This window comes from Gastrolobium bilobum, unplaced genomic scaffold (assembly GCF_033153095.1).
Source record: "Gastrolobium bilobum isolate Gb01-03AN ecotype WA unplaced genomic scaffold, APGP_CSIRO_Gbil_v1 utg7354, whole genome shotgun sequence".
Lineage (NCBI taxonomy): Eukaryota > Viridiplantae > Streptophyta > Magnoliopsida > Fabales > Fabaceae > Gastrolobium > Gastrolobium bilobum.
In genome coordinates, this window is record NW_026897788.1 from 317,774 (window position 1) to 341,598 (window position 23,825).

The 23,825-nt window shown below is 34.4% G+C and overlaps 2 protein-coding genes across 3 annotated transcripts; one reads left to right on the forward strand and one right to left on the reverse strand.

The window, feature by feature from the left end:
• The first annotated feature begins 10,682 nt into the window (after nucleotides 1-10,682).
• On the forward strand, nucleotides 10,683-14,604 carry LOC133310346 (anaphase-promoting complex subunit 11). Of its 2 annotated transcripts, none has more exons than XM_061511264.1 (3): nucleotides 10,683-10,911; nucleotides 11,749-11,867; nucleotides 14,252-14,604. In XM_061511264.1, the coding sequence occupies exons 1-3, from the start codon at nucleotides 10,883-10,885 to the stop codon at nucleotides 14,365-14,367; spliced, it is 264 nt and encodes an 87-aa protein (XP_061367248.1). In that variant the 5' UTR covers nucleotides 10,683-10,882; the 3' UTR covers nucleotides 14,368-14,604. The 2 variants fall into 2 exon arrangements, with proteins under 2 accessions (XP_061367248.1, XP_061367249.1); XM_061511265.1 differs by having other exon boundaries at nucleotides 10,683-10,899.
• A 1,403-nt stretch (nucleotides 14,605-16,007) lies between these two features.
• LOC133310336 (hydrophobic protein LTI6B) lies at nucleotides 16,008-17,269 on the reverse strand. The gene is made up of 3 exons (XM_061511252.1): nucleotides 17,090-17,269; nucleotides 16,877-16,978; nucleotides 16,008-16,355 (listed from the first exon to the last, which is right to left on the reverse strand). The coding sequence occupies exons 1-2, from the start codon at nucleotides 17,168-17,170 to the stop codon at nucleotides 16,895-16,897; spliced, it is 165 nt and encodes a 54-aa protein (XP_061367236.1). The 5' UTR covers nucleotides 17,171-17,269; the 3' UTR covers nucleotides 16,008-16,355; nucleotides 16,877-16,894.
• Between the last annotated feature and the right edge of the window lie 6,556 nt (nucleotides 17,270-23,825).

Sequence of the window (23,825 nt, forward strand, 5' to 3'; positions counted from 1 at the left end):
AGGTTGAGCCTACAATATGCTAAAAAATTCCACAATATTTAATTATTTTTATTAATAGAATGAGGATGGAGAGGATTGAACTCGTGACATTATTTAGTCACGTCGGCTCTAATATAATGTAAAGTGTCAATTTATTCCAAAAGCTTAAGATGTTAGGTAAGACTACATTAATAGTTTTATATTATGTGGGCACTTCAATATTGACAACCTTCGAAGCTAGCAAGAAATGGACGAGTTTTGTTTTATACGGAAATGCTACTAATGCCACCTTTGACTAAATCCTCAACTCCGGTCATTTAAAAAATTTAAAGAGTTGAAAGAACATTAATAGAGTTGCTCTGGTCGTCCTCTGTTAAGCACTCCTATTCTAGAGCATGCTGGAAATATAGGAACAGTGACCATTGTGCCACTGTTCCTAGTCTTATTTGCCAAAATGCCACGCCTACGCACTTTTTTCCCAAACTGCCACACATGCAAGTTCGCTGGGAGTAGTAGCGAACTAGGTGTGGTGATGTGTCAGCAGCCTGATGGTGCTCAAGTTCGCTACTGACACAGGCGAACTTGAGTGCAATAAATGCCTCACCTGCCAGGCCACGTGGCTTGCACGCATGGAAGGTCGCTGGCCACATCAGCGAACTCTGTGAACAAATGAAACTAGAGTTAAGTTGTTTGTGATCCTGTGAAAGTGTCTGACTAACACATGTATGGATGTTGTTCCATATGGCTATGATCCATTCATGACCGCCTTTTTTAAGATATGCCTGCATTCTCCATGGACAACTGTCATTGTGATTTTGACAAATCATTATCAGCCTTTTCGTATCACTTTTTAGCACGACAGTTGTGCGATTCTTTGCCATACAGTATTGTTTGATGGCCATTTGTATATCCTGTTTGCTTTCAAACTGCTGGTCCTTATAGAGTTCTTGACCTATTTGCCAATTTGGTACTTGTGCCCCTTGCATGTCATCAATTTCTTGATCGGGGTGTGCTCAGTTAATGTTCGTGTAAAGTGGTATTTGTGCACAAAATGGTACACTATCCTCCCCTGTTTGACACAAGTTTGAATTTCATTACTAATACCATTTCAAAAAACAAATTAAAACAACGGTAAATAACCTCACCTGGCGCAGGTGGTTGGTCATGCGTACCAACAATGCCCGGTGATGGAATCAGTTCAAACAATGCAGTAGACGGCTCTATTTCGAAATCACCATCAACGTCTGTATCCGATGAATCACTGTCAGGGACAAGACCTTCATCAACATCTTCCTCAGAACTCTCAGTACGCCATGACGGATCATACATGTCATTAGCAGGAATCACATCTAAAGGCATTGTTAGTGGGGGTGATGGTGGTGGGGGTGAGACATGCATATCATTCGGAGTTACTTGAAGCTCCCTGTTAATGTCTATGGAGTAACTGGGAGGGACAGAACTTTGAGTGCTTGCCTATCCACCAATGTTTAGTTCTACAAACAACTCGATGTATGAGGACTCCTCTCCGTGCTGTCGAAATGCATCAACTACTAATGACACATCTTCATCCTCCACCACCTACACAACAACCCATTTCAAACACTTGACCGTTCGGTCCAAAATATCTTCACCTATTGTAATATAGAAGGCATATTACATCGTTGTTACTCTCACTTATTATGTGCTGAAATAGCAAAAAGTAACAAACAAAAATGGAAAGTTTAAAGAAAACGGACGAGAATGACTTCGGGAGAGGAAGAGAGGTGTGTATAAATAGAACTGAGTTCACTACCTAGGGCAGCAAACTGTAACTGTCGACAGGTAGTTCGCTTACCTAGGCAGCGAACTTGTGGGGGACTGCCACGTGGCACACAGTTCGCTGCACGGGGAAGCGAACTGCGTCAGTGGCTGCCACTTGTCACCTAGTTCGCTGGCAATGTCAGCGAACTGTGTGCCAATTGACACATGGCAAAGAGTCCGCCTGGTCCCCCAGCGAACTGTGTTGGGGTCAGACACGTGGCAAACCAAGTCCGCTTTGTCTGTCAGCGAACTCTTCATACGTGTCAATAGCGACTTGAGCACCATGAGGCTGCTGACACATCACCACACCTAGTTCGCTACTACTCCCAGCGAACTTGCCTGCATGGCAGTTTGGGAAAAAAGTGTGTAGACGTGACATTTTGGCAAATAAGACTTAGAACAGTGGCATAATGGTCACTGTTCCGGAAATATGAGCAAGGCGCAAGAGAGGGATTTTGGCTATAACAACCTTGTTTACATGGCATGGGATGTGGAAAGCAAGTGGGAAATAGTTAGAGGCTGTGTAAGGTATAAGAGAAGAGGGGGAAATGAGAGAGTTAGGCACTTGATGAGTGAAGATTTGGGAGATTACATGTCTCCCAGATGACCTATGGTATTTTTTCTCTTTCTGTTTCGAGGAATTACAGAGGACTACCTTTATTAGCTAATATCCATTGTTCCATAATAAATTTCAGTTTCTATCAGGTTCCTATTATCCTCCAAGAACAAATGACCAAAATAGGATTTTTAAATCAACTCTCAGTCTATGATCGTTTGGCAAAACTTTAGTGGTATTAAAGTGTAATTATTGGAGAAGAATAATTACAATTAATTTGTAAATGATTTTCCTCATTTGCACAAATTGCCACCTAGTATTTAATCAAATTAGTATAAAATGCTATTTTTGTTTCAGGTGAAAATCTTGATTGAGACAGTAAGTCCGTATTCCTGGGCCCATCTTTTCTGTAAGTATGCTTGTGTCTTTGCTTCATAACGATATATGCTATTTTGCTTCCATATTAGTAAAAATTAAACTATTTTTCTTCTTGAAAAATATCAAATATTTTGCTAAAAATGTTTCCTTGACTCACTAAGATATTTCGATATCTTATGGGTTTCTAAAAAAGTACATTCTCATTTTATATTCAACATGTGTTACTTATAAGTACAATTGTGAACTTGTTATTGTTACGGTGGAATTAGTATGTGAACGTAAAAAATCAAAGAGTAAATACATTTTTGTTCTCTAACAAAAAATAAGATCATCATTTTAGTCCCTTACAAAAAGAAACTATCCTTTTGGTCTTTATGAAATTTAAAATGGACTTATTTAGTTGAAATCGTGGTCCCTCACAAATTCAAAAAAGCCCATATTAGTTTCTCAAAATGATTAAAATGGATTCACTTTGAATTTCATAGGACCAAAATGACAATTTCTTTTTGTAAGAGACTAAAGTGGAAATCATATTTTTTGTTAGGAACCCAAAAAAATATTTACTCAAAACCAAAACTTATTTTACTTAACATGGACTTGTTTATCTTTTAAATCAATACTCAGAATAATCTTTGGTTAAAATGTGCTCGCAGTGTTATTAAACCCGACCCGGGCATCGACCTGGTCGGGGTTAGGGTTGGCAAAAACGAGCCAACCCATCGGGTTGACTCGTAACCCGCCATAAATGAGCCGGGTTGGGTTGGCAAAAATGAGCTGTCAACCCGAACCAACCCGGCTCGTTTCAACCCGTGAAAAAATGAGTCAACCCGCGGGTCAAACGAGCCAGCTTGCGGGTTGGATTTTTTTTTTAAAAAGAAAAATACAAAATATAATATACAAAAATGGACAAAACTCACATATGTTGTTATCATTTTTCTTCCTTCTCTAAACCTAAGTCCCTAATCTTCTCACATCCCTGCCATTTTTATATTGGTTTTGCTGGCTCTGTTTGGTTCAAATATCTTACCTACTTGGTAGCAAGTGGTTCTGATTGCTTCTGGATGTTGATGCAAATTTGTTGTGAAGAAAATTCGAAACTAAAATATTTTGCTTTTATTTCTCATTTTGCAACCTTTTGTTTAAGCTGATGGAAGTCACATATATTACAAGGTCATTTAAATAGATTGAAAATGAGCTAACCCACGAGCAATTTTCAAGCCAACCCGCGAGCCAATTTTTGAGCCAACTCGCGAGCTATTTTTTCAAGACAACTCACGAGCCATATTTTGAGCCAACCCGCGAGCCAACCCTAACCCGACTCGGGTCGGGTTGGGTTGGATTTTCTGGCTCGTTTTTTTTTTCGAGCCAACCCTAACCCGGCTCGATTTTTTCGGGTTGAGTCGGGTCAGTCCGGGTTGGCCCGTTTTGCCAACCCTAGTCGGGGTACTGGGTTACTGGTCAGACCGGTTGACCCGGATATATATAGATATATAAAAATATGAACATATAAATTCAATTATATTCTCCATATCTAAAATGAATTAAACAAGGTTCATTAAATAAACTCAAAAACAAGAAGCATAAATAAATAAAAATGAATGTTATTACTATGTCAATTTAAATTGTAACTCAGAATCCCTATAAACATACCTCTCAATGACATTGAACTCATATTTTTCAAATTCAACTATATTAAAATGACATGTCACATTCTCTTAATTTATTATTCCGCAAATTGCTTCAGTTTTAGAAGCTAAAATTTGATGTCATTGTAGAAGAGTATACTAACAAATAAAATTATAAAAAGTTTTAAAATGAGTTCTACATTTTTTTTGACAAGATGAAACAATTTTGGTTTTTTTTTTTAAATGTATGACCCGACCGAGTCAGTGGATCACCGGGTCACCGAATTTGGCCGATTTTATTCGGATTTTGACCAGGTTTAACCAAATCGACGCGTGACCAGTCCAATATTTAACCCGAATCAGTTCGATGACCGGTTCGTCGAATTCCGAGTCGACCCAGCTGGGTCGGGCCGGATTTTACAACTATGGCTCGTGTTATGTACTTCCATATAGGGATGGCAATACAGGTATTGACCCGCGGGTTGACCCGTGACACGACCCGTCAAATCATGTGCTGTGTTAACCCGCTGGTCAGGGCGGGCCGTGCCCGGGTCTCAAAAAAATGACACGTTTTTTGCCGTGCCGGGTTACGGGTTGACCCGCAGGTTCACGTGTCAACCCGCTAAGGGTGATTTTTGTAATTTTATGACGGTGGTATATGCTTTAGGGTTAGGTTTAGTTTGCCGTAACCTATAACTCGCAAGGGTCATTTCATTCCTAAATCAAAATTCATCAGCCGCGTTCCTCTCTTTCTCTCCCCCTCACATGTCACAGCGTCGTGTCCTCTCTTCCTCTCCCCCTCACAGTTCTTCTTCCTTTTTTTGTTTGTTGGGTGAATTTTGGTGGGCTCAGTAGGATCTGTCTCAGTTGCTGACAAATTGTGAGTGAAATCAGTTATTTTAATGATCACTTAAAAACACATCGATTTATTCTTCGCTAATGGGTGATCGGTATGCTTTGTTGAACAGGTAAACGGAGATGGCAGGGCGTAAGTAACAGGGAAGACTATTTCACTGCCCCGGAAGCTGAGGTACCGTACCTAACCCAACCCTTCACTTGTTTTTCTATTTTTTTTTGGTTTAAATGTTTAAATTTATCTCCTAGAAACAATATATCCTTTATTTATTCATAGTTTTTCTTTGTTAGCTCCTGATGGAACCTATCGTTGGTGTTGGTTCTTCTGGGAACTTCCTTGATTATTGGAGATGGTATTCTAACCCCAGCAATATCACGTACATAAGCAAGTTACTATCTTTTTTTTAAAATTTCTTCTTTTTATCTTTTTATAGGGTGAAGCTTTTTGCCTTTCGCTCCTTTGTGTCACTTTCTTCTTTTTTTCTTTTCCTGTCTTTTTCAGGAGCCATTTTTTTTGTTTTATTTTGCTCTTAGAATAAACAAAGGAGAAACTTTTTTGTTTCTTTTTGGCCATCTCCAACCAAAAATGCGATGGTGGTGGTCACAGAGGAGATCCCATTATGCCATGATATTTGTCAATCCAATTGCCCCAACCTTTTTCAATTTGACCGTTCAATAGTAATGTTTTGGGATCTGATTGGTGTGTTCTTTAATTTACCTTTACTTGTGATTGTGGAATCTATTTTCCATAATCAAAAGCCCAAACTCTGTTCTTCTGAGGTTGCATGTTGGGGGCAAAGAAAAAAGGACTGAATTTTTGAAGAACCCCACTCTTTCATTTTGTTTTTTTGCTGGCCAATTGGTCTTTCGTTTTTATAAAGCAAAGTTGTAGCGATTGCATTTGTTAGTATTTGATTTGACAAAAAAAGTTATGATTTTTCTGGTTGTGCTGAGTTGGTAATCTGAAAAAACAAACAGGTCTGTTATGGATAAGTTTGTTCTGAGTCAAGAGCTTGTATTCTTAATCTTACAGTTTCTTAAAGAAGAGGGTTTACAGGAAACTGCACACAAGATAGTTTTTTTTTTAATCCTTTCTGTTTTTTATGCATTTGGATAACAATTTAAAAAAAAAAAGATTAAATAAAAGTTAAAATAATATTTTTTTAGAAGTCAGATTCTAGCTTCTAAAAACATTAAAAGCCAACTATCTTTTTGACATTTACAAAGTTTCAGCTTTTAGGAAAATATGATTAGCTTTGTACAGAACCTAAGAGTTTCAGGTTCTTTTGTCTTTTGACAGGTTTACAAAATGGAAGAGGAAGAGCTGGATGTTGGTGACTCTGAGCTTAACACTCTATAAGATGAGGCATATGACAGTGTTGGTGATTTAGATGTTGCAGGTCCAGCAAAGAAAAGGAAGAAGTTCACATCACAAGTATGGAACCATTTTGATCATATTCCAGCAACCACAGATGGTGAGAAAGACCACTGCAAGTGCAAACATTGTGGAACGACATATATATCAGACCCTAGCTATGGAACTGGTAACATGAGAAGGCATATAGATAAGTGTGTTAAAAGGGATAGCAGAGATGTTGGACAGTGCATGCTTTCTACTTCTAGTAACTCTATATCTATTTGTCCTAGATTTGATTATGATAGATTTAGAGAGTTGTTGGTTCAAGCAATTATTATGCATGACTTTCCATTTCAGTTTGCTGAACTGCCAGGAATTAAGAATTTACTTCTGTTCTTGCCAGGAGATTTAAATCTAATCACTAGGAACACTGTGAGGGCTGACTGTCTAAAAATGTATAAGAAAGAGAAAGAAAGATTGCATGCTTTGTTGAGGGGAAACTCAAGTAGGGTAAGTTTAACTTCTGACTTGTGGACTTCTATAAACACGGATGGTTTTATTTGTTTGACATCACATTTTGTGGATCGTGGTTGGCAAATCCAGAAAAGAATTTTGAATTTTAGTCATATGTCTCCTCCTCATAATGGAATTTCCTTCGCTAAAAAAATACACACTTTTTTTATAGAATGGGGCTTAGAAAAGAAGATATTTTCAATGACATTGGACAATGCATCTGCAAATGATTCAAGTGTTGAGTTCTTGAGTGGTCAATTAAGGCTTAATGATGGACTTTTGTGTGCTGGAAAAATTTTCCATCTGCGTTGTTGTGCTCATGTTCTAAATTTGATTGTTCAGGATGGTTTGAAAGAGGTTGACACTTCAATTCTAAAAGTGAGGGAAAGTATTAAATATTTGAGGGGTTCACAAGGTAGGAAAGAAATTTTTTTTGAATGTGTCACTCAAAGTTCAATTTTATCTAAGAAGGGTTTGAGGCAAGATGTTCCTACTAGGTGGAATTCAACATTTATCATGCTTAACAGTGCTTTGTATTATAAACGTGCTTTTGCGCATCTTAGATTGACTGATTCTAACTATAAGCATTGTCCATCTATAGAAGAATGGGAAAGGATTGAAAAGATCAACAAGTTTCTTCAGGTTTTTTATGAAATTACTTGTATATTCTCTGGCACTAAGTATGCAACAGCTAATCTGTATTTTCCCTTGGTATTTAAAGCACACTTGACATTACACAATGTTTTGCAAAGTGCTGATGATTATATTAGGGAGATGGCTACAAAGATGTTCAATAAATTCAACAAGTATTGGTCCCAATATAGTACGGTCTTGGCCATAGCATGTGTTTTGGACCCTAGGTATAAGATGAATTTTATTGAATTCTGTTACGGAAAGTTGTTTGATGAAACTTCTGCAATCCAAGAAAATGGAAAGGTGAATAGCCAGTTGTTCAAGTTGTTTAATGAGTATGCAAAACATGGACCTGATCCTTCTTCAATATCTTCCTCAACACAACACACAGGAGGTTCAAGTGCAACCACTGATCCTAGCTTAGCTTCATTCTTAGAGGTTGATGATGATGTCTTAAGTGTAAGTTGACATATTATTATATCACCTTCTATTTTATTTGTTGCTTTATTTCTTTCTTTTTTACTTTAACTTAACTTAATTTGTTTTTGTTTTTTGTTTAATTTTATTAGGAATTCATGTCTTCTAATGTTGTTACTGTGCCCCTAAAGTCACAACTTGAGCTATACCTAGATGAGCGAAGGGTTGATGCAAAGCTCAAATTAGATGTATTAGCATATTGGAAGGGTAATCAATACAGGTATCCACAAGTTGCTTCGATGGCCAGAGATATATTTGGCATACCTATCTCTAGTGTTGCTTCTGAAAGTGCTTTCAGTGTTGGGGGAAGAGTTCTAGACCAATATAGAAGTTCTCTCTTACATGATGCAGTGGAGGCTTTAATTTGCACTAGAAATTGGCTTTATGGAGCCATTGGTAATATTTTTTATCTTATTTATGGTTGTGATGATATCTTTGGCTATATAATTTTTTGCTCTAATTATTTTTATTACTTGTTTTATAATATATGGTGAAATTTTACCTGTGGAAGATTTAACTGAAGACTTGATGAAGGACTTGATGGTGGAGGAACCCTAAAACGAACTTGATTCATAAACTAGTGTTTAATGGAATTTGTGTTTAATTTATAATATTTATTGTATAATTTTATTTTGATTAGTTTGTACTTTGCACTAGCCATGAGATATTTAGATTGATGATGGTAGGATGAAATTATGATGTTGATGATATTTGTTATATTCTCTTTTGGATTATTTAAGGTTGTTGATGTTTTTCAGGTAGATGACAATTCATGAAATTGAACTCATCATGTTTTTTATTATTATTTTATTTTGGTTTATTATGTATGTTATTATTATTATTATTATTTACTTTAGGTGCATATTTGTGTCACAATAAATAGATAATAAGATAATATAGCTATTAAGAATATTTGTGTCATTTACATAGAAGGAACAAAAAATCTCATAAATCAGAAGCTAGTCTTATTTTTTTATTTTTGATTGTATTTAATTTATTTAATTTTAAAAAATCGCATTTTTTTAAAAAATTTAAATTTTGCGGGTCGTGTCGTGTCGACCCGTGACCCGCAGCGGGCCGTGCCCGGGTTCATTTTTTTGACCCTTTTATAAAACGTGTCGTGTCCGGGTCGTGTCGAGTTATTCACGTGTTGGGCGCGTGTCGTGCCGGGTTGACACGTATTGCCACCCCTACTTCCATATCTGTTGAATTACTCTCTCTCTCTCTCTGTTTACTGTTGTTGACTTTATTGTCCCTTGTGTTTATGTCATGGCATGGTTTTGCTTCATGGGTTAGAGATAACCGTTACCCGGATGAAACATGCTGGATTTGTGGCACTCTCTTTGATGGATATTCTGATTCGAACTCTCGGGACGACTGCCTACCGATAATTTAATGATCTTATATGATACCTTCCAGCATTATTTTCATATTTATGGCAAAGTCTCATGATTAGAGTTGTTGTGGAAATTATAGTTTCAGATTAGAATTAAAAATGTTTTTTTTTTTAAGTATTCCAATCGGTTCATTGCTTCGCAACTAATCCGATTCGGGGCGGGTCCAGGATTAAAGCTTTAAACCCTTCCCAAAGGTGGTACTAGGAAGATTCGAACACATGTTCTCATCCTCATCTACTTAGCTCCCATGCGCCAACTGAGCTACCACCATCTGGTGAATTAAAAATGTTTCATTCGGTGATCAGCTTTCAAAATGTTTTTCTTACTATGTGATTGATATGGCACAACATGATACGAATAAAATGTGTATCAATTACTATTTTCTCCGATGTTGTGTTGATATTAGTGTTGTAAAATTGGAACCAGTTATTACTCCGTATATCGAATTAATAAGTAACTAGTTAAACAAGTTGAATTGAATTTAGAGTTATATTTATTTCATTTTACACGAAAAAAATAAATTTTTTACACACATAAAAGAGGGATGAGTCTTGCCTCTGTTTTTTTCTCCTTTTATCTGTGGGTCTCACTTGTAATTTTATTCTTACAACATGAGGTAACTATTTTCCTACAACATAAGAAAAGTATTTCTGTTGAATTTATGTGAAAAAATGTAATAAATATATAAATAAAAGTAATATAATAACTAAAGTTATGTAATTTAGTGATTAACTTTTACCCACTTGAGAATGAACTCAAACACAAATTTCTCTTGGTTTTGAAAATTAGAACCCTAAATTATATTGGAATTTATCAAAAATAAATAAATAAAAATAATTTTTTTAATAGAAAAAATTTATCCTTTTAAAGAATGATTTATTTCAGTTAAAAATAAAATCCCTCACTCTCTTCCAATATGATTTTCATTGTATAAATTATTATTATTTTTACTTGAAATAACATAATTTTATATTTTTAAAAAGATAAACACTAATTCTTTTTTATTATATGCGTACCCATTTTATTTTTATAACTCCCCTCATCTGATCACAGAGTGTCGTTTTTATATACATTCAATTTAACACAACCCATTACAAATGATCCGAACCCAAAATCTAACGGCTTCAGTTTCGATTTTTATCTAACGGTTTACGATCAGAGTTACAACGGCGCACGTTAATTGAAGGCGCATCATAGACTCACCCTCTTCTCCATTTCAAATTTTTCCAAATCTTCGTCTCCAATTCGCATTCGCACAAACCCTACCCTACCCTCATCATCTATTTCCTATTTCCTATTGCTTGGTACGGAGATGAAAGTCAAGATCTTGCGTATCCTTCTTAAATCCCATCCCTCTTCATTTTCACCTTTCATCTGTCAATCGTTCGTTTTATTGCTTTTGCATTTTACGTGTTTGTGACTTTGCTTCACTGTGTTGTATGTTTTCAAACTTTCATGCTTTTACTTTCAGCATATTTTTTGTCAATATATCAATAATTGGGTATTTGCAGAAAAAAAAAATATGTTTTTCTTGACTAAGGTCTCTCTGCCTGGATATCTGCTGATCTTCTAAAAAGAGTATGTTCTCTCTTTTTTATCTTCAACATAATTTTTATACAATGATGAACTTGTTGTGCTCAGTATGTCTTTCAATAACTGAAACTTTCTGGTATGTTTATATTACCATATCTGTTGAATAATTAAGGTTGTGCTTGTTAGAGAAAGTGGAGAAATAAGGAGGGGAGTGAAAATGAAGTGAGATGGAAATGACTTGACTTTCGCTCTTGAGGGTGGCAAGTCATTTTCAGCTTACTTTCATGCTGTGGGAGGATAGGACAAAAATTGTGTGTCTGCAGTGAGGATGAGTTGCATTGAATTTTCAATTGCTTGGAAGGAAAAGGTGGGAAATAGGCAAAAGGAGAGAGGGGGGTTGAAAATGTAGTGGGATGGAAAGGTTTTGGTTTTTCTGTTGGTGGTAGTTGTGAGGATGACAAAAGTTGTATCGGTGGTGTGAAATTAAGTTACATTGCACTTTTTTAATTGCTCCAAATTTCTTTTGTACCTAGGGAATGTATAAAATTTTGTTTCCAAATTTTCAGCTTCCCTGATGTGTATTTATTCATTTGCTACTAAATCGAGTGCATTCTAAATGTCCTCATTCCCTTTTGTCAAATATAGATGGCATGCTGTTGCTTCGTGGACTTGGGATGCCCAGGATGAAACATGTGGGATTTGTAGGATGGCCTTTGATGGATGTTGTCCTGACTGTAAACTTCCTGGGGATGACTGCCCACTGAGTAAGCTTCTGATAATATTATATGGCGACTTTCATTGTTATTATATTCGCAGCAAATTGCCTTGGTTGAACTTCTTAATTTATCTTTGTATTTGGGAGTTCCATGCTACTCAATCACTAGTGAACTCGAATGCACAGTGTACAATGCATGTGAATTTATTCTTGTAGTTGCTTCTTTTTACTACATGAAGTTGTGTGGACTGCAGTTCTAATGCGGGGTCTTAAGGAAGCTTCAGAAAACGATTTTCAGTAGTTAGTTTGATACAGCTACCACAACGTGGGCCTTATGCAACTAACAATCAATGTGGTATTGTGGTGTGGATAAAGTTTTTAGGCTTTGTTTATAAGTTTCTAGGATTATAGTGTTAGGATTTTCTAATTTTCCTGACTGCAGATAGGTTAGGATACCTCTTAACATCATTTGCAGTTCCATATTTGTAATGCTATATAAGTTTAAAGTTCTCTAGTTCCCCTGATTGAATGTGTTGAACTGCTGCAAAGATGATGTTGTTGCTGGCATGCATGATGATTGATGACTATATATAAAGCTTTATGCCCAAGGAATATGAAGCATTCCTGCAGAATTGAGAATATTTCAAGAAAGCAGTAGGATGACATAATTATATTATGGGCTATAAAATCTTGCTTGGCAGTTAGCCATTACCATGATGTGTAACACCCCCCTCTCCCCCTTTTCCAACATAAAAAATTGTTGCATTAATGTATGGATAATCTGTCTTTTTCTATGTAACAAGGATCGAATGGGTTAAATGCCTGAGTAGAGGGTTAAGACAAGTGGATCCCGTCTCCCCTTATATCTTTGTTTTATGCATTGAAAAATTATCTCATCTAATCACTGCTAAAGCAGCTAGCAAAACTTGAAAGCCGGAAAGGGTGGCCCCCCCATCTCTCATATGCTTTATGCAGAGAGGGGTGCTAAACGAACCAGGGGCCTTTGGCTCAGCTCGTGAAGGCCTGAGCTTACATGTATAAAATTGGTTGTTGGCATCATGCTTAAACTTGTATAAAAGCTCGTTTAATAAAAAGGTCTCAGACTCCAATTCAAAAGCTCGGCCTTAGAGCCTCTCAAGCTTGTCTAGTATATTTTTTTATTTTATATTTTTTATACTACTTGTAATAGCCCTCTCTTTCTCCTCAATCAATTTCACCCCATTTTATTGGTTAAACAGACATTTTGAATGATTTTGTTCTATATTATGCTGTTTGGATAACATTGAATTTATGAATATTTATGAAATTACTAGTTTTGTTGATTGTATATTCTATTTGGATAAATTTTTGTTATCTTTTTTTTTTTTTAACATGCTAAAAGACTAAGACAGGCTTTTACTTTTTGTAAATAAGCCAGGCCACAGGCCGATATTGTATTCGTAATAGGTTACAGGATAAGGCCAGTCTGACACATTTAAATACAGGCTTGGCCTTTTAAGACCAAAGCCTGGCTCGGCTCGGCCCGTTAACACCCCTATGCAGAGGCATCTTTGAGCCAAATAGACACAATCACGGATTGTCTTAACTGTTTTGGCAATATGTCCGGGGAAAGCTTATTCTTCATATCTTGTTGGTTTATTTGGAGATGGAAAAATAAAGAGATCCATGATCAAAACTTTACTAGACCAGCAAATGAGGTGAATAAAATCTACCAGTACCATGAAGAGGTCAACACAGCAAATGACCGGAAATAATCTAAACTTTCTAATCATCCTTTGAGGAACATCTCTAACTAGGTCAAACCCCCCAACTGTTGTTGAAACTTAACATTGATGGAGCTAAGAAGTTCAATAAAGCCACTTCGAGACCACTTTGGGATCTGGATGGGAGGATTTTCCCATTTTATAGGTAGCTGCAATGCTTAACAGGCAGAACTTGGGCTTGGAATTTGCCTGGGCTGGAGGAAGAAATATTATTGTTGAAAGTGTTTCGGTTCAGGCTTTAGCTTTGCTTACTCTAAGGAGTTATGAAGCTCGAGAGATCCCCTTATGTGTCTCAGATTTGAGCATGGATTAAAAAAGATTGGTGTACTGCTTTCCATCATATCTCTAGAGAGGAGGGAAACAAATATGCGGATTGACTGACTTCTCTTGTTAATGAGAGGGTGCAAGGGTCAAGGACCTTTCCCTTTAATGCCTAATGAGTTGACAGCTCTTCTGGAAGAAGACTTGATTGGAGCAACTGATACTCCCCCTCCCCACTGATTTCTGTTTTCTGATTTGTGTAATTTGTGTCTGTTTTTCTGTTTCTGTCTTTGTGTTGTTGGGGCTTTGCCCCTTTCAGTTATAAAAAAAAATGCCTGTGATCAAATTGCAGGATTCTGTAAATATTTATATCAGTAATTAGTCTAACTTGTTTTTCTATTTCTTGCAGTTTGGGGTGCATGCAATCACGCATTTCATTTGCACTGTATCTTGAAATGGGTGAATTCTCAGACATCACAAGCGCATTGCCCCATGTGCCGTCGGGAATGGCAGTTTAAAGGATGAGACCATGGATTTTTTTTTACTGAGAGCAATGTAAATTGGTCTAGTTAATTTGAAGACTCATCTTCATGTGTATGTATGGCATCTTTATTAGCTAGTCTGCTAATGTACTTTAATATCTTTGTTGTTTCGGGTGAGGTGGGGATCAAAATCAAAGTTTAGTGCAAGTTTATTTTTGTCACTAATGATGAATGATGATTTTCTTTTCGTTCTCTCTTATAGATAGTATGCTTCCGTAGCATATCATAATGAAGTTGAAGAAGCTTCATAAGTTTTACGTAATTACGGTTTCATTATTGAAGATATTGTTTTTCAATGCAAGTGTAATATGGTGTTGGATAAGTCTTGAATCTGGTTAACGTGTTAAAAGAGTTTTCACGAACTTTCCATATTTCCGTGAATCATGGTCGGATCCTATGGAAATTTTAGTTTGATACGTAGGGCAAGTACCTAATTCGCCCACAAGCACCACGTGGCTGCTGGTTTCTCGTTGGCAGTTTTTGTTATATATTGTTAGATCAAATTACAGTGTAGGTATTCAAAAATAAAATAAAATTGAATCAGGCCTTTAAAAATCCTATATTTTCAATGGCCACAACAAACAAATATGTTTGTCATGTCAACAGATATACCGACACATATTGTTCGGCTAGAAAGAATCTTATATTAAAGATGATATTTTAGGAGGAAAATAAAACCCGTACCTACCTCAGCACCTAAATTTGTCTTATGATTTTTGTTTTGGAATCTGCACGTTCACATCTTCGAGTATTGCAGATTTGAGGCTTCCTTGCAAAATACTTAGCGAAGGAGGAACTACAACCCTTTGTACGGTTGTATGATATGGCTAGTCTATAAAGCACCGACACTTCAAAAACCTCTGATGTGTCGGGTCCGACATTTTTCGACACTCCCCGACACTCTAACACGTGTTATAAAAATTCAAGAAAAAGTTCAAAGATTGCATTGCGTTGAGTTTTTAGTTTCAAGTATTAGATTCGTTGAATTTCGATTACCATTTTATTAAGTTTAATATTAATATTATAAGTTTAGTTTTATTTTTTTGTTAAATTATTGAATATTAAATATAATATACACTACATAAATTAAAAATATTATTTAATATCAAAACGTGTTCTAACGTGCCAAAATCTAACATTTTTTAGAATTAACATATCGAAATGTCAGTATCGGTGCTATATAGTGGCTCACCATTCAATTTATGATGCATCAAAATCTAACATTTTTTAAAATTAACGTATCGAAGTGTGAGTACCAGTGCTATATGGTGGCTCACCATTCAATTTATGATTGCTTTCACGTTAATATAAAACTTTTACAATTTAAGTAATAACAAGTAGAATGATATGTTAAACTGATAATGAAAATTAAATTCTTTTCAGTTTTTGTGGGAAGAAATTTTTTTCATCATTTACATCTTGCTGAGCACGTTTGCGTCGTTGTCGAATTCAAACCGTTTCTTAATTTCATTGGACAATATTATTTGCAAGCTGATCCTTATCTTTATCATTATCATTAGTCTTGATCATTAATAAAGATAAGAATAAATCTGTGCAAAAGGCAATCAATAATACACAAGAACCTTGAGACTGTGAACAGATGTCAAAAGCGTTCTCAAAAAATCAAAACAGAATATAACACGAATAAATTAAACTTATTAATCTGAATGTAATAGTGTTACATTTGACGTAAGATACATGAACAAGATCGTTGATACAGAACAATATTTCAAATCGAATACCAAATGTAGAGACTAAGCTACCCACTCCACTCTCGCGTAAGCTAAAAACAAACAGATGGTATAAACAAAAACATTAGAAAATGGACAATGAAAATGATATACTGTTTTTTTTTTTTTTTTTTTGGGTAAGGAGGATCAGTATTTTCCATCAAAGATCAAACGGATACAAAGGAACATCAATATCAGAGTTGAAAAACAGAATCACCCTTGACAATTATTCACTGTTAACCTGTCAACAAAAGAAATCATTTCATTAGCGAAATTAGGAGGTCCTGTCCACCACAAAAGTAAAAGTAAAGCAAAGCAAAGCCCACTTGACATTCCTTTAATCACAATTATTAGCACAAGAAAAGAGCATCAAATCAGTGCAAGGGAGATCAACATTCCTTTAATACCCAAAGCTTGTAAAATTCACACACACACACACACTCCCTAAAATTTTGTCTTCTTTCTCAATTATAACCAATATTCTCTTGAACGATGATATTGTGGGATTTTATTTTATTTTTTAGGAAAAAAAGATTATAATCCATGTGAATTTCATTCTTTGGACAGTTAAAAGGGTAAAGAATGCTCAAGTACAAGAGCTTATACTCCTTGAAACTTACTACAAATATCATATGACATGTCCTCAAAAATACTCAAACCTAGAACTCCTCGAAGTAAATATTTGTTTTTAAAAGAAAAATAAGATAATTAATTCCAAATCCTGAAAGAAGGGCGAACTTGTATATGAAAAGGGTTACTTACAAAAGCTAAAGAGTGATATCACTTGGTGATTGCATAGATAGCATAGATGATTCCAGGTATATAACCCAAAATGGTAAGCACCAAACAGATCCAGAATTCAACCTGCATCCAAGAAAATAAACCATGTGTTTTATTAATCACACACTCTACAATTCAATTATACACAATAAAGAAGTAACGTAGCACAAGTAATATATATGGTTGAATATTTACCTGGCAGCCATACTTGAGGAAGACTCCAAGAGGAGGCAGGATGATGGCGAGGATGATGTCTATGCATGTTGCTGTGCCCATTTTTTGTCACTCTGAGTTTCTTTGGAAGTTGATGCTTTTTGCAAAATGCAAGTGGAACAATTCGAATTCGAATGTGCTACTCTTAACCTTTAATGTGTTTTTGTAACTTGTGAGAGGAGTGTGGGGTGCTGGATGCTTATTTATAAGCCACATATGCACACTGTGACCCACGTGGCATCTTTGTGTTCGAAACAACCACGCGGTTGCTTAACCTTGTATACTCAGCGTCCGATAATGCCGTTAGCCCATTATGCCAATGTGAAACTATTATTTCAACATAAAAAATTGTTGCGTATTCTCCTAAAATAAAATCATTATGTACCTATTATTTTTTATTGTATATAATATTATAAATATCTATTAGTCTATGATTTTATAATAATTTAAATAAAACACTAATTTTTTTTTTTTTTTATTGTTAAAAGTAACGGTTATATATCCATTGGATTCCTGGAAGAATGGGACAGCTCAGTCACGGTATCCGTAAACGGTCGACATGGGGCGAGTATTTATGGTGGCACGTGGTAGTGAAATACATTGAACAGAGAATAAAAGTCAAAGGTAACTTGAGAGAGTGTGAAAACATCTACGGCTCGTAGGTTGCCACGCTAATGAGAAGCAACGGCGACGATACAGCCATGCTTCATGGGTTTTTTTTTATCCATCCCATGTTCTAACCGCCCCTTCACGTGTGCCAGCTCTCACAGTTGCCAGCTCTCACAGTTGCTTAATTTTTTTTTTAATTAATTAAATATTTTTTAAATATAAATAAATTTAAAAAATACGGTACCTCAAGACCTGACACTATCGATAAATAGCTGGATTTTTTTTATATTATGTTAAAATTTATTAATTAATTAATAAGCGTGATTCAATAAATTATAACTGTTAAATTGACAAAAATCAACGGTTAAAATTTAGTAGTAAGAAAAAAATTGTTAATATAACCTCTCATGAAATATTTATTAATTTGAAAAAATAATCATATTTTCTGAAAGTCGTTATACCATGACGTGATTATAGATCATCAAAATCAAATTCAAAATATGTATATAAGAATGTTAATTGTTATTGTATAGGATATGATTGTTTCCCAAAAAAAAATGTATAGGATATGATAGGATCTTCTAGTGGTGCGCCACGTGCAGCCGACATCAAATTCTCGTCCTGGTAATGCCACGTGGTGTAAATAATCTTTTCAATATTTTCTTTTGTTTTTGGACAAATAACTTGCTTTTTATAATTTATATATATTTTTTCTGCGTGTCAATCAGAATCGGTATCAAGTATCGATGGCAATCGCATAAAGTAAATCAAAAGAAGCATAATTAGGGAGGTTGTAACACTTGGCCTGCTTTAATTAACTTTGGTTTTGCTTTGCTGGAATAGTAGCCCATTAAAAACTTTCCAGCTCGAGATTGAAAGCCCATGGTCCACTAAAGTGATGCTTATTAGAACCACTTTCACACCCTGGATGGTTATTACTCAATACACAACAGGTATCACTAATTCACTATCACACCTAAACCATTTTTTATTGCAAATCCACACAATGTTTAGGAACACCTATTAAAATATCACTGTTTACTAAGTTTTTTATCCAAATGTTACGCGAACAGTGTTATTTTTTAATATGTCACTGGAGTAAGTTCGTTGGGCACTGCAGCAAACTCGATTTGCTGACGTGTCACATTTTTAGTGGACACAAGTACCAAGTTTGCTACTGGAGGTTGCGAACTTGGTTAGAATCTGGAGGTAGCGAACTTGGTTAGAATGCAAAATTGAAAAACGTGACATTCCAACAAGTTTGCTACCTCCAGTAGTCAACTTGTTACTTGTGTCCACTGGAAACGTGACACGTTAGCAAACCGAGTTTGCTATAGTACCCAACGAACTTGTCCACGTGGCATATTAAGAAATAACACTGTTCGCGTGACATTTGGATAAAAAATTTGATGAACAATGACATTTTGATCACTGTTCTCAATGTTCACAGATCAATCCAATATACAAGAGTTTTTTTTCCCTTAAGATCTCTTAAAGTTTTAGTTATTTTCATTTGTAATGAAAGTCTTCATGCATCCTTCATCTTTTATTTGGAGAGATTCGGGTCATCCCTAAAATGTGCCTTGACAGCCTTGTTAAAGTACACCTATAATTCGCTATAACCCATTTATGAATTTAATAACATTATTGAGATCAAGTTAGCTACCACTTTATGTAAATTAGTTATTGGAACTTCACTCTTTAGATGGATAACTTTTTATGTATTGTGAGAATACTCGATGACTTAAGTATTATAAAATAAATCTGATAGCATATATCTAAATTTTGTAGTACGTATTTATTAGAATTTTTTCAAATTATATAAGAATTTTTTCAACATTACCCTTCGACTTATTAGATATCACTCCTTTCATCTTACTTATTGCTTTCTTTATATCAAAGGGAGTTGATTCAAGTGGTATATGTTTGATTTCACTTAAATAAGGTTTTAGGTTTAAGTTCTTCTGAATGCAAAAAGTTCTTTTTTAAAGAGCTAACTTCACTATAATATGAGTGTTTCCAACTTAAATAGAATTATCTTCTGTGAAGAATACATGTAGTTTATTAAAAAAAGCTTGTTGCTTTCATTAAAAATTTGTGGTGTGCGATCACAATTTTGGTGAAAGAACATGTGTGATGCTCACTGTGGCTTGGGCATAGTGAGTCTAATTGACCCAGTAAGCTATTTTGGCACCAAGAAAAGCTTTTGATAGGCAAAAACTCAGCTTCCTAAGAAAGATGGCTAGCATAATTTGTTCTATACATGTTCCTTTTTGCTTCCATCTCTCAAATTCCAGTTTAGTCAGTGAAGAAATAAACTAGAACATTTGTATTCCGCCACCAACAACTGCTATGTTACCAAAAATAAGATTTCATGATAACATAAAAAAAAAAGGGTTTATTAATCTCATGTTACATGAGAGTACTATCTCATGTGGGTGATACAAATATGTGGGGTCCACAATTTAAAAAGAAAAGAAAAAAGAAAAGAAAAGAAAAGATTGGCACAAAATTCTATGGGTGTATGACATGAGATAGATATCTTATGTAGCATGAGACTATCATTTCCCTAAAAAAAATTAAAATATACATGGTTAATATTTTCTCCTCTAACCGGAGAAAATATTAACTCTCCTGTTGATTCATTGACACATAGTATCCATTGACTTATATATAAAAATATATATATATATTTCTTCGGTCATCGAAGATAAAATTATTTCAAGTAAAATCAAAATGACATCATTTTAGGATTAAAAAAATTAAAATAATAAAAACTAATATAAAATTAAAACAAATAAGAATTACAAAAATACATTTTTCTCAACTCCAAAACGATATTATTTTAGACCACTGGATATAAGTTATCTCCAGACAATGGAGATACACTAAATCTAGAAAAAAAAACCTAAAAAGTACAATTTGTTGTGTCTGCAGGAAGGGGATTTTTTTTTCCTGTAGGAGAAACAATTCTCCCAATATAATTGGAGAAATGTGTGTGTTATTTTAAGTGAGAGAAGAAATAAATCATGGAAGAGAGAGTGAACAAAAAAAAAATAAAAGTGTGAGTCTCACCTCTTTATGAGAGTGAAATGACATAATTTATATCATTTAAAAATGACAAATATTTTTCTTATATGGCTAATGGCTTGATAATATTAACTTTAATTACCGATAAAAATATTCTAAGAAATTGCAGACTCGATTAGGTCGCAAAACAAGCTAAAAGGTTTGGGCCTAGCATAATTAAGCTTAAAGGATTTCCCTTCCTGCGACCTCCTTTGCATGTGGGTTAGCTCCCTGATATGAAAATTTTGTTGCATCCCAAAGGGCAACTCAATCTTCATGCAAATTACTTTCCTGGGTCTCTCAACTTAAAAGGCTTTTTTCATTTTCTTTATTTTCACACGTGTTGCTTTCTAGTTTGACACAACTTAGTGCTGGATTCTCTCATTTTTAAGTTAGAAACTACACATAAGCTAGACTAAATAGATTTTGGAAAAAGTTCTTATAATGAAAAGCTTTTTTTTTTATAATGAAAAAAAAAAATTGAAAGCTAAAAGCTCCTATTAGGAGTTTTTTTTAAGCTCTTATCTGTGTTTCTTGAATATGTATTTTTTTAATGAAGAGTTATAAAGATAGAGACATAGATAATTTTCTTAAAATATGTGCTTTTAAGTAACTTTTAAGCTAAAAAAAAAAAAATTTAAAAAAAATAAATCAATTTCTTTAGGTTTAACTTAATAAAAAAAAAACTACATTTCATGTATAATTTTGAGTCATATAATTAACCTGCCATCCATATGAGTAAATAAACAAGTTAATAATAACACATTTCATTTTTGAAAATTAAAATTTAATTTTAAAAAGAATCAGACATTTTTCAAAGGTCAAATTAAAACTTGTTACACATGGTTCAGGGTCGAGTTCTTTTTAAGAGTACGTGGGGTGAGCTTAATCTATTGACATCACTCAGGTCTAACTTAACAAAATAAACTTGATCTAAGCTTCACTAATTAAAAAAAATAAGTGACTCTACTTTGTTTAATTCAAATTTATTTCTTAGTACGTTTGAAGATCGGTTGTGGTAATTATAAGTTATACCACCACATTCGTTCAAAAACCTAACAATAAGGTGGAACTTATAATATATTCAGTTTTTGAAATACTTTTTTCGTAAATATAGTCTTAATTATAAAAATTATGGTTGGTTTGGATTGGATCTCCGGCGGACGCCCTAGGTTGAACTCCGACATGCATTGAGTGTTATAATTTTTTAATTCAAGTGGGCTTTAATTAATTGTAATTTGTCTCGGTTTAATGAAAATAGGCTAAGTCATAATTCATTTGGGTGCATTATATAGACTCGTTGGATCAACTATTTGGGGTGCATTAAACCTTTAAGGTGGAGTTAATACCTTGTTATTTAATTTGCAACTCAATATAAGAAGGGTTGAATTGCATTATCTTTAACGAGGCGTTTGGTTGAGGATAAATTTTAAGAATACTAGAGAAATGTAATTGATGGGGAAATGGTTGAAAAGTGAGTTTGATAGGAAAATATAAAAAAAGTTGTTTGGTTGGGAAAAATTTTACCGGGTAAATTAGGTAAGATTTATAAAATCCATGTTTGGTTTGAGATAAAATATAAATGGAGAAATAAGTGACAATTACGAAAATATTCCTGTTTTTAAAATTTTTGGGAAAATAAAAAAATTTGTAAATTAGAGAACCACCAGCTATATTAATGTGATTGCTCACTAAACAGTATGAATTTAACTCAATTTACTTTTAATTTTTTGATCATTATATCAGGCTTCAATATATATGCATAATTCTATTCAAATTGATCCACAAGTGAGCACTAGCAACCATTTCCTCTGGTTGCGGCTACCCAAAAACATAAGGCAACTTTAACCAAATTGACTTTTTGGATGATCTTTATCCTTGCATCAAGTTCATCAGATTACAGGAGGATAAGATAAGAGGCATTTCCGTCTTAGTTGGATATTGCATTTTTTAACTTGCCTTGCCATTTGCAAATACCATCTCCAATGAGGTTTTTTCAAACAGTGATTTGAGCATCATTTTACACATGTATATGCATTGCTGGGAAAACCGATTGCCTATTATTATTGTTTGCAAAACTTCTACCAAACATGGTGTTGCTAAATACCCACTTTCATTTCCCCATCAATCCCACAACAAACCACCTACCAAACACCCACTGAGTCTTTAACTATATTCTGTCTGTCAACTATTTGAACTTTTACATTATAGGATTCAAAGAACACGATATTTTAAAAAAGGGAAATAATACTCTCATGTCACATGAGATATTCTCATTTTCTTACACAAATTCATTTTCCGCGCCTTTTCTTTTTTAATTAAAATATGAGACTCACATTTAACTTCTCTCTACTTTTTTTATCTCCTACAATCCTGCAACATAAGAAAAGCTAAACCCTTTAAAAAAATGAATAACTGGACGAACAAATTCTATGATTGATTACGTTTATCAGACCTGCTTTTACGTCATGTGATCAAGTAGAGTTGCTAGTACTACACAAGCATATCCATATATAATCGGTATCTTATCTCATGTGCTCTCGACTCGTCTCTTTTATTTAAAATATATCAGAGAGAGTTGATAGGCGACCAGCAAAATAAAATGAGACTTTCCTTGGATTATTAGCAGTATCATAGTCATCTGTAACACAGACTGTACAAAGAAGTGCAACTGATATGAAATCATTCTGCTTAATTAATCGAAAAATGATTTTCATATGTTAAAAGAAAGGGATAAGTGTTTTTCCTATTATACGAGATAATTTTATTTTTTACACACATATAAACATATGTAGAGCCCATATTTTTCTTTTTTCTTTTTCTTTTGTCTTCATATGGTCCGTATGAGACCCATACACTTTTATGTGTGTGTAAAAAATAAAATTATCAAAAAAAAAAAAAAAAATTATCTCCTACAACATAATAAATATTAATCCCTAAAAAAATTGCAACTATAGGTATATGTTTGTACAGAAGTAAAATATTCTTATTCTTAATGTTGATTGTGATTTTATTATTTATCTCATATATTATGAAATGT

What these genes read in the sequence shown, in the direction of transcription:
- LOC133310346 (XM_061511264.1), top strand. Translation starts at nt 10,883, where the DNA reads ATGAAAGTCAAGATCTTGCGTATCCTTCT. An exon ending in AAGATCTTGCGTATCCTTCT is followed by an intron (nt 10,912 to 11,748) that starts TAAATCCCATCC and finishes TGTCAAATATAG; the next exon opens with ATGGCATGCTGTTGCTTCGT. An exon ending in TGGGGATGACTGCCCACTGA is followed by an intron (nt 11,868 to 14,251) that starts GTAAGCTTCTGA and finishes TATTTCTTGCAG; the next exon opens with TTTGGGGTGCATGCAATCAC.
- LOC133310336 (XM_061511252.1), bottom strand. Translation starts at nt 17,170, where the DNA reads ATGGGCACAGCAACATGCATAGACATCATCCTCGCCATCATCCTGCCT. An exon ending in TCCTCAAGTATGGCTGCCAG is followed by an intron (nt 16,979 to 17,089) that starts GTAAATATTCAA and finishes TCTTGGATGCAG; the next exon opens with GTTGAATTCTGGATCTGTTT.